At 38.8% G+C, this 11,110-nt stretch overlaps 1 protein-coding gene across 1 annotated transcript; it reads left to right on the top strand.

Moving 5' to 3' along the window:
• The first annotated feature begins 3,347 nt into the window (after positions 1–3,347).
• Positions 3,348–6,897, top strand: LOC149837516 (uncharacterized). Its single transcript, XM_090007407.1, has 2 exons — positions 3,348–4,285; positions 5,287–6,897. The coding sequence occupies exons 1-2, from the start codon at positions 3,453–3,455 to the stop codon at positions 5,798–5,800; spliced, it is 1,347 nt and encodes a 448-aa protein (XP_089863533.1). The 5' UTR covers positions 3,348–3,452; the 3' UTR covers positions 5,801–6,897.
• The last annotated feature ends 4,213 nt before the right edge of the window (positions 6,898–11,110 follow it).

Below are 11,110 nucleotides of genomic sequence, written 5' to 3'. Positions count from 1 at the left end.
GACTAACTCCCAAGTCTCGGTTTGGTGGAGAGTGCGTATCTCCTCCTTCATTGTTTCGAACCACCCAGGATGCTTGAGTGCTGCCTTGACTGACTTAGGTTCAAGGAGAACGATAAGTGTGGCCAGCATGAGATATTTGGGGTTTGGTTTGAATACACCTACCTGTGATCGTGTAGTCATGGTATGAGTAGCACGCACAATTTTAAGTAGCTGACTGATAACAACATGATCAACAACACGATCAATATCATATATTGGTTGCTGCGGCACATTAGTGGATGTCTGATCTAGATTACCTGGAAACCAAGATGAAAAATCAATCAATTCATGTGGTTGTAAATGCCGAGTGGATGTTGGCTTGGGATCTTGGAATGGCATGGCGTTCTTGTTGAATATCACATGTCGTGATATGTAAATGTGAATGTGCGATAGCCCTTGTATTGCTGACTATAGCCAATGAATATACATGACAATGACTGTGGATCTGGCTTGTTTGAGGAGTAGTCTCGTAGGTGTGAGAAACATCTGCAGCAAAAAATTCTCAGGTATCCATAATTCAATATTTTATCGTATAATTTCTCAAATGAGGATTTCATCTTTTTTAAACGTCGGCTGAGAATTTTGTTTATCAACCAAACAACAGTCTTGAAGTCTTCAACCCAATACCTTTGAGGTATGTTTGCTTGAAACATCATCAAGAGGCTCAACTCAGTGATGTTTCTATGTTTGCGATGTACCTGACCATTTTGTTTCGGTGTGCCAGGACATGAGATACTATGGTGTATCCCATTTGCTCAAAAAATTGTTGTCATTTTATTGTTAACGAACCCCCCCTCCATTATATTGAAAATTTTTGATTTCTTTCTCAAACTGTGGCTTAATCATCCTTCTAAAATCATCAAAGCAATCCACAAAATCTGATTTTTGTTTAAGTGGATAAATCTAGGAAAATCTACAATGATCGTCTGTCAAAATGGCATAATATTGAAAACCTTGGTTCGCTCTGATTGGTGTAGGGCTCCACAGGTCACAATGAACCTTATCAAAAGCATATTTACAAGTAAAATCAGATTTCATGAATGGGAGCCTACACGCCTTGGCCATGGCGCAACTAGTGCAAATACTTTTACATTTATTGGAAGAATTGGAACAGCTAGCTATCAATTTATTTTTCTTCAAAAAACTGATGATGTCCATGTGAGAGTGACTGAGCCTTTGGTGCCAACAATTATCGCTGACCACTCAAAACTGTGTGGGAAAAAATGCTTCTATGTGATTTTGGCTCCAATATGTAAAAGTCTTCACTCCTACGCCCCCTTTGTGATAATTGATTTTGTGTTCCTGTTCTTTATCAAAAAAAACCTTCAGTAGAGAATTTAATAATTAATGGTTGTTCTTCTGTCAACTGACTGTTCAAAATTAAATTCTTTTTTATTTTCGGAACTACCAACACATTTTCTAAATTGTAATCCATTTGTGTCCAACTTGATATCTGTTGAACCAATATGAGATATTGGCAATTTATCACCATTTTCGACTATGATTTTCTCTGGTTCTTCATATTTAACAAGATTTTGAAGTTTATCTGGATTCGATGTCATGTGAGAATACACACCAATATCCAGGAACCATGCATGGTCATATATGCTCATGGTTGTGAGAGCTTGAGGAACATCCTCTGCTTGGTAGGTTTGGTTGAACTGATGCCAGCATTTGAGCATAGTATGATTGGGTTTGAAACAAATTTGGCAGTTGGCACCCTTCTCCTTTTGGTATCCTTTATGCGCTCTCTGGGATTGATTATTGTTGGCTTGGTTGGCCTGTTGTTGAGACTTGGTCACATTTGGGTTATTATTTTCGCTGGAAGTAGCTCTTTGATGTGAGGCCTGCTGCCCAAATTGAGCAAAGCCTCTTCCCCTCGAAGAGAACCTTTTGTTGGATACTCCTCTTTATCGCTGCCCAAAGAAGGCAACATTGTTATTTGCAGCCTTTGGATGCTTGATCGCAGCATGAAAGCTCCTCATAGTTTAGTGACTTTGAAGTAGAGGGATGATCTCCCTATACGATGGAGTGGAGTGGGCGGCTTCAATATAGTGGTGACAAATTACTTGTAACTTGATCTGATTCCATTCAGGAGATTGAAAACCTTTGTCTGATCACTTACCGTTTTTTCAATCGCCACTAACTCATCACAGATGTTCTTAAAACCTCTAATATAGTCAGCTACAAATGAGTTTTGCCTGTGATGCATCTGCAGTTTTTGAATTAGGTAACACTCGCTCTCATGAGAGTTAAGGGCGAAGGATTCCTCCAATGTGGCCTAGACTTAGGCAGTAGTTTCTTGAACTATGATCAAGCCAAGAACCTCTTTAGATAAACCATCCAATTTGAGTAACATTCACATTTTTCACAATCTTCCTTTTTATCAAAGAATTCTTTCACAGCCAATGTCACATCAGAGTCCACAATATGCCAAATTTTTTAAAAGAAAATACTTAGGAACCCATCCGGACTTGGGGATTTATCCCCGTCAGCTGAAAAACTCTAAGCATTCATATTCGATACCGTTAGGGTTATAGAGATAAGAGAACCATTCACCATAAGACTGTAGAGTTTCTTTGTCTACTACCTTTAACTGAAACCATAAAAAAAAACTTTGTATTGCGATCACCTTTTTTGAGCCACTGAACCCTAAACTTTTGCTTCCAAAAGAGCTCTTATTTGCAGGAGGGTTTTTTTCAGCTGATGATTGAGCTCAAGCTCCTTTTCATCATCAGCAGTGGACGGCTTAACCAAATCCAAAGACGCATGTAAGGTGCTCAACTGATCACGAATTCCATTAGCTTTATCACCCACCTTTCCAAGGGAGAACCTGTTCCAATGAATTAATTTAGCCCCGACATCATCAAGGTTATTCAACACTATTTACCTTTCTTTTTAATTTTTTTCTTGCCATTCCTTTCTATTTAAGCCTAAATTTCTTTAATTCATGGTATCATCTAGGTTTTCCTTTGTGTGTTCCAATATTTTGGTAGTTTTTAATTTTTAATTTTTATTTTGCTTAAACATTTGATATAGTGAAAATTACCTTCTAAAAGCACACTTTTGCAGGTTTTTTTTTTTTCATCTAAGTTCACATGGGTTTTGTAATATAACAATTTTTGTTTACATTGTTTTTAAAGATAATTGATGGTTGTAACTAATGAAATTAATTTAGTGCCTTCAATTTACTGATTTATATTTATTTTTTAATAGTAAATAAATTCACGATATATAAACTCAGTTTATGACCGATATGCCACGTGGGTGGCAAAAAGATAAGTTGCCGGTATTTCAACTTGTGACCAAGGTGACGGCCGACGGACAAAGCAGCAAAGCAACGCCCTTTCCCCTAAAAAAAAACAGCCCTACCTTACCCCCGCATTCTACTACTATTCCCCGGCCGCCGGGCCATGGCGGATCCCGCCGTTGCAGTGGTGAAGCTCGTCCTCCGCTACTCCGGAGACTCCCTAACCGCTGCCTTCCGCCGCTCCGGCGTCGCTTGGTCCCCGCCCTTGGCGTCGCGCGCTCTCCGCCTCCTCCGCTCCGACGTCGGGAAGTTCCTCCGCCTCTTCCGGTGGCTCTCCCGCCACCGCCCGTTCTGCCTCGACCCGGACTCCTCCGACCTCCTCATCGATGCCCTCGGCCGGGCGCACCGCTTCGACGACCTCTGCCGCGCCCTCGACCGCCACCTCTCGCCCTCCCCCCGCACTGTCGCCGTCGCGGCCGAGCGCCTCGCCTCCGCCGGCAGGACAGACCTCGCCGTCCGCGCCTTCCTCGGTTCCCCCGCTCCTCCGACCCTCCCCACTCTCAACGCAATCCTCGCGGCCCTCTGCCGCTCCGGCCGCGTCGCCGAGGCCAACTCCATCTTCCGATCCCTCCGCCGGAGTCTATCTCCCGACACGATCACCTTCAATACTCTCGCTGACGGGTGGTGCCGTGCGGGGTCGGTCGAGCGGGCGGTGGAGACTCTCAGGGAGATGGTCGAGGACGCCGGGATCCGGCCCAGTGCCGCGAGCTACAACATCCTTCTGAAGGGTTTCTTCTGGACCGGCCGAAGCCGGAAGGCGTGGCAGTTCTTCCAGGAGATGGTCCGGCGCGGCTGCGAGCCGGACGTCGTCACCTACACCACGCTGGTCAGTGGGTTCAGCCGCACCGGCGCGGTCGATCGCGCCCGGGAGGTCTTCGAGGGGATGATGGTCCCCGGTGCGGCCACCTACAATGCCATGATTCAGGTGCTCTGTAGGTAATGATGGTGCGTTCTTCCGCCGTTTCTTTTGATTCTCAGATGGTTTAATTGCCCATTCACTGTGAATTTTAACGGGGAAATCTGGACGTTATTACTTGATTGTGGTGATTGTGGTTATAGACTTATAGTACTTTTGCTCAATCAGTATCGTGAGTTTATAGGTTGATTAAACATGAATGTGTTTTGTATGTCCATATTTAGAAGCAGATATCTTTGTTGTACATCCATTGTGATTGTATCAGGAATTCTGGATGTTGTACTGATATTCTTAAGTAATCGTTTTAGTTAAATACTATTAGGATATTGTATGGTGATATTATGAGTAAATATCATGTCAAGATCCTGTTGGTAAATTTGATTTTAAAGTAACCTAATACCTGGGTAGTTTACAAGCCGATATTTCAATTATTCATTCTGATTTTATTTGTAAATGAAATTTTATTATCGTATAATAAGATGTTTAGAGTTAAATTTGTATATCATGATTTTGTTGTCATGGTACTTTTTTATGCTTATCATGGAAAAGCTCCTAATATTTCACATCCAGTTACAATGCAATGATTGAGGTTTTAGGTAACGACACCTCTCTCTTGGTCTTTTCAAAATGTCCTTTTTTGTAAGCTTGATGTTTGATTATGATGAATTAATGGCGATTAGGAATAGCCACTTTGATTGTGATGATGTGTATGATATCAAAGTGGACTTAGTTTATCGTAAAGACTTTCTAATATTTCCAATGTGATAATTAAGTTGCTCTTTTGGTAGAAGGGTGGTTCTTGAAATTATTCGAATTTTGGAAAAAATGATATTAATTATGATGAATTTCTGCATTGACCTTGAGAGGAAATTTGACATTGTCCTTTGTAGAATGTTATGGTGTGCCCAATGTCTCAGAAAATTTGTAATATCTTTTTTTTTTGGAATAAATTCCAAATATCTTACCAGAAGCTCATGAGTGATAGTTTTCTGTTTTCTGACTTTTGTCACCATGTCCTTAGGAAGGTTTGCATTGATCAGGGGTTGAATTGCTTCAATGAGATGAAGAATAGGGGCTGTGATCCAAATCAAACAACGTACAATGTGTTACTCAAGGGGCTATGTGATGCCCAGAGAATGGATCAAGCAATGGAATTCTTAGGTAGGATGAAGGCGGAGGGTGAATTTGGGCCAAACACACAGACTTACAATATCTTGATGCGAGGTTTCTGCAATGTGTGTGAGATTGAGAGGGCAAGGATGCTTTTGACAGAGATGCACGAGGATGGTTGTATTCCCAATTCAGATAGTTACAGTATCTTGATTAATGGATTTTGCGCTACGAGAAAGAAGAAGGAAGTTTTAGAGTCAGGGAAGTTATTGCAGGAGATGGTGGAGAAAGGGTTCACCCCTCATAAGCTTACATTCAACCGGGTCATGAATGGGCTTGTCCTGACAGGTAATCAAGAGTTTGCAAGAGAATTCTTGAGGCGGCACAGCCAACGTGGCTGCCTTCCTCGTTCGATCCGACTATGAGGCAAATTTATCGTGTCTGCTGAAATTTCAGTTTTGGGCGCTGAAGGATAAACCTTGGCAGCGTGATCCTTCTAGGTCGGTAAGCTGTTTAGGTTACAGTCTCAGTTGGGTCATCTTCCTTTTACTACCTAGCTCTGTGGTGGAAATTACAGGATTCTGGCTCTCCTTGTGCTCTCAGTTGAATTTATTTGGTGTTGGTGGTATAAGTTCTCTGGAGCAAAGGAACTGATCTCAGTTGCATGGTTCTTGTACCGAAGCATTTGAGGTTACACAGCTATATAACCTAAAATGTATATCTTGGTGATTTGCTGTTTGTGCTTGATTTTCTTCGTGGCATATCCGTCATGGGATAGGAAGGTATGGGATTCATCTAGTGGCTGTCGCATGTGTTCATCAAAGCTTCTGAGCTTAAGTTTGATCAGTCTGAGTTAGAGGGTTACAGTCACGTCCCTTTATATATTCTGATTACAAGTTGTTTTGTTAGGTTGATTTGCAGAAGAATGCATCTTGGTAGCACGGTAATCCTATTAAAATATACAACTGTTTGGAGTGGGAAGACCATTGGACATGGTTGAGAAGGTGTTTGGTCCTCAGAGGCATGCTTTCAATTGTGGCATGAATTAATTATCCTGTCTGTGGATCCAGCTTCTGCAAATTGGGCTTCTAAGTCAGATGGCCCACTGATACTTGAAGGAGACTACTATGATCCAAATGTGAGGTGGAAGATTTGATGTTGGCAGTTGGTACACTAAATTCCTCAACAGTATCTTGGGAAGGTTATATAACTACTATAGCGATCCCATTGGAAAAATTTGCCTCTAGCTCAATATATGTTTCACAGATGCTCCTATTTGTGTTTGCCGACTTTGACAACATTGCTGCACCTCACTTGCATATTTTGTCACCGACATGTTCAGTTCTGATTTAAGAAGCTGGCAACTTCGGTGTTGAACGTATGTTTTTTTTTTTCTTTTTTATAGGCAAGCTAAGTGCATATATACAAAAGTTCATTTTTGCAATATGTATGTTGATATTTGGGCCTCGCCCGGGGGGTTTCCCTCGGCGAGGTTCCTCATCATAAAAAAAAAAAGAAACCATCAGTTTTGTACATGCGAAACTAACTGATCATTTCATTTTCTTACTGAAAATGCTTTGGACATGCGAAACCAACTGTTTGTTTTGTTCTGTAATGGTCCAGTGCACTGTTTGCCGTTGCAAAAGCCCTGGTTTCAGCAAACTTTTAACCTAATTGATGCCAAAATCTAGACACTTAACGATTTAAGAAAAAAATGATGAGACAATTTTCTGCTGGAGAATTGAAATTTCTTATGGATGGAAATTTCTGCAGCTTCTTGTGTTGCAGCCTGCTCTCTTTCGTTGCTTTACAGGGTCTGATTTGAGAAACTTTCATCTGGCACTGTTTAAAAAACCACCAGGACATTCATTGGATCTAAGAAAAAGGTCAAGGAATTAAACTTTGGAAATCAATAAGTTGGAGAACATGAGAAAATTCCAAGTACAGTAGTGAAAGCTTATCAATAAGGTACCATAATGGTAACTTAAAAAGCTGTTAATGCTAGGACGCCATGACATGGTTTATTAATTATCAAATATGGAAAAGCAAATTGACTGAGATTGCTTTGATCAGGTTAAGTCATGTCCAGTCTCTTGGATTTGCTTACATCAATTCCATTTGCAGTAGACCTAACCTTAGCCATGAATGCTTGGTTTTCACTGTAAAACAACTTTTGGATCAATATTTTGGGGATGTTCTCTGCTATCGATCTGCTCCCAACCTTTGGAATTGTTCGAGTAATATGCTTTAGAACTTTCCCTACTTTGCTAAATTCAGGTTCTCCCAGAATTTCCTTTTTAGTTTGATTATCAATTCATCTTTGGTGATACACAAAAGTTCTTTTATGTGGTTGCAATATCTTGGTATTAACAAGTGCACATAATAGAAGTATGGAAAATGTTTGTACTGTATGACAAAAGGGCACATTTTTTGAAATGTTTCATAATTTCCGAAATCTGTTTTATGTTCAAAATCACAAATAAGCTAACTTCATTAGGACCTTTGTATCCTTTACATGTGCGAAACTCACGAAGTTTGTGTGATATATTATTCTACTCGTCGGATATCGCAAACTCTCACTTAAAAGGAGGTCCATAAATTTCTTTTTGCGGACATCACAAAGTTCACATGATCATATTTGTGAACATCTTGTTAAACTCAAACTTTGAAACTTTGCAAATACTTGACTAAGTTCACATATATAATATGAAATTCGCATAAAAAAATGTACAAACCTCCCATTAAACTGGAGCTCATAACTTCACAAATATCCTACTTAATTCGTATATGCATCACTAAATTTGCATAAAAATATTTGCTAACCTTCTGTTAAATTGAACCTCATAACTTCGCAAATGTGGCACTAAAGCAGTGGCGGAGCCAGGAGTTTTTCGTTGGGTGGGCAGACCTCGGGTCTCGGGGACAATGCTATGGTCTTGAAGGACGATCCATTTATTCGGATCAATGGCGAAGCCAAAAAAATTTCGTTGGAAGCACTGTCTAAGAGATAAAACTTAAATAAGCCTTTGAATTATATTGAAATCGATTGGTTATCAATGTAAAAAAAATCAGCAATATTTATCATAATATACTCAAATCATTTAAGATCAGTCTTGCATACATTCAGCTCAAATAAACAACAAGAAACCAGAACATTAGGCTGCTTTCCGAAAGCAGCTTCTAAAGCTTAAAACGCACAATCCAGAACCCGGTTGAATGCAGATTCGAACTCGGGGAGTGACAGACGTGGGTCTAGATTAGGTGGAAGCTTAGGGTGTATGTGATACCGCTGCCACGGGAAGACATAAACGTGTCAGCACCACTCGCTGATTGTTGTCCTGGGCGAGTGCTCGCCACCTAAAACAAACGGCATCTAAATGACAACACACCACAGACGATAATATCCAGAACAGATTAATTGCTGGATTAAAAGTAAACATACACTTATTTTCTGTTTGTCACACACCAGACAAATTAAAACACACATAGCGGTAGGCATTAGCATACAAGAGTTAAAATCAGATTCTTTGTTTCTTTACAAAATATCGTTGGAGGCACAATATTTTTTCTTTTTCGGTTTCAAATTCTGGGGTGGGCGACTGCCCACCCATGCCCACCCCTGGCTCCGCCACTAGACTAAAGTCGCAAATATGATACTAAATTTGTGGGATATCGTGTGAACCTCCTTTCAATAACAAAGAGATCTGCAAATATGTGACTATCTATACAAATATTTGGCATGCAAACCTGCATAACTTCACATGCTTGCCGAATCATATATAAACTTGTTTATTTTATTTTTCATTTATGCTTGAAAAGAATCATATTTTTTCCTTAGAACCCTTAACATTGTTCATCTCTCCTTGTGGTAGAGCTAGGGTATTTTTCGACACTGCATTTCGACGAGGTTGCGGTATCATCCTTCTCATTAAGCCGAAAGGTGAGTCCCATACAAACAATATATATGCATACTATTTTATTTCACTCTAAACTTTTTTTTAGATATGATCATTTAATATCCTCATGCATATTTGTGTGTGATTATTGTTGTGTATATTTTTTATATATTTTTCTATGCTTTATTTAATATTTGCAACCGGATTTATCATTTTAGGGTTTTTTCATAGATATATATTCATTTGTATTGCAGATGATTTATATTTGTTTGCTTATCCTTTAGTTAATATTCGTTGTTTTTGTATTGGTGTAATGGGGCTAGAGTTCACTATGCATGAACATTGAATAGGGGATAGTTGGTTTTCAGAGTGGTTGTTGTAGGTAGTTTTGTCAATTAAATGTATGAAGTGCATATGAATGACCTTTTCTCACATGTTAGTTTTATAAGATAAATGATTGTGTGGTTGGTGTAAGCAATTAATTATGGTCTTTGAAAGAGTTAAAATATACTTTTGTAGCATTGATCACCCAACTTGGAGATCTATAGTGGTCTTCAAAAATAGTAGCTATAGAGAATTTATAGCTTTGATGTTTTATAAAATCGAATATGCAGAGGAGTCAATGACCATATGGTATAGTTGTTCTCCAAAATTAGATAGCCAACATATATGGAGAGATGTCTTGGACGATGATAATATAGAATCCATGTTATTTAGTGTTGACATTTATTTAGTTGCTCACAAATTTAAAGAAAAAATTATTGTTTTAGAAGTTAAACAAGAAGCAGTTAATGAATGAAATGATGAGAATTCTATAGAGAATGTGTATTTATTTGAGACATCATCTATCGAGTTCAATCATTTGACGATCATCTAACTGTTCTAAACAATAAACAATATTGATGTTCTAAACATTGAGCTTAGGAACGCAGAGAAAATGTAATTGCCCGAACCGATTAGGGATATAGATGTTTGATGTGCGGGCAATGAAGAACGAACAATTGATGTTGTACATGATCAAATGATCACTGCAGAGGATACGAAACCACGTGGGCAAACCAGTGCCAATGATCTTCATCACAATAATTTGAATAACATCCAACCTTCTTGGGCAGATGACAAAGATAGGTACAAGTTGTTGAATTTTGTAATTTATACTTGAGATATAGTTGTAATGATGGTTGTGAAGTTTTTATTGTTAATCTTGAATGTTGAATGCATGGAAGAAAATGAAGCAATAGATATGATAAATTTTGATTTAGTTTATGCAACCAAACAATCAATTAGTAGTAGTAGTGATCACTTTGACAGTAAAGAATCAGATGATATCGATGATAATGATTATTCTATGTCGATGAAAGAGGACAAAGACAGTGATAACATGGGATAAATAATGGCGGGTGAAAGTGATGCATAAATGATATTTAAGAAGTCGAAGCCTTGGTATGTTGTATAAGTTATATAAACATTTGTTAGACAGTATAACTATTTTATGTTATTACACTAATGAGATGCGGTTGAATAGGCTCTTGTTCAATGGATTCTCCTACAATCAAGAGCAATTGAAAATCTTTAAAGTGAAGGCATATCGTTTATATAATGAGTTGCATAACTAACAATTTAATAATTGTTAACAATTTCATAGGCTAACAATCGACTCAAATGATCAAAAAATTGCTTTCGACAAAAGGTTTAATGATTTTCAGAATTATCACGAGTTTTTAAAAGATCATGTGCTAATAACTATAAAGCAAAATTTTTGAAGAGCTATAATAATTGAGTCATTATCGTATGCACGAGAAAAATGCTGCAAACTATGATTGATTGCCTCTAAAAGAT

The sequence above is a fragment of the Nuphar pumila genome, chromosome 5 (assembly GCF_984573655.1).
Source record: "Nuphar pumila chromosome 5, dmNupPumi1.hap1.1, whole genome shotgun sequence".
Taxonomy (NCBI): Eukaryota; Viridiplantae; Streptophyta; class Magnoliopsida; order Nymphaeales; family Nymphaeaceae; genus Nuphar; species Nuphar pumila.
This window is presented reverse-complemented; position numbering and strand designations above follow the sequence as displayed.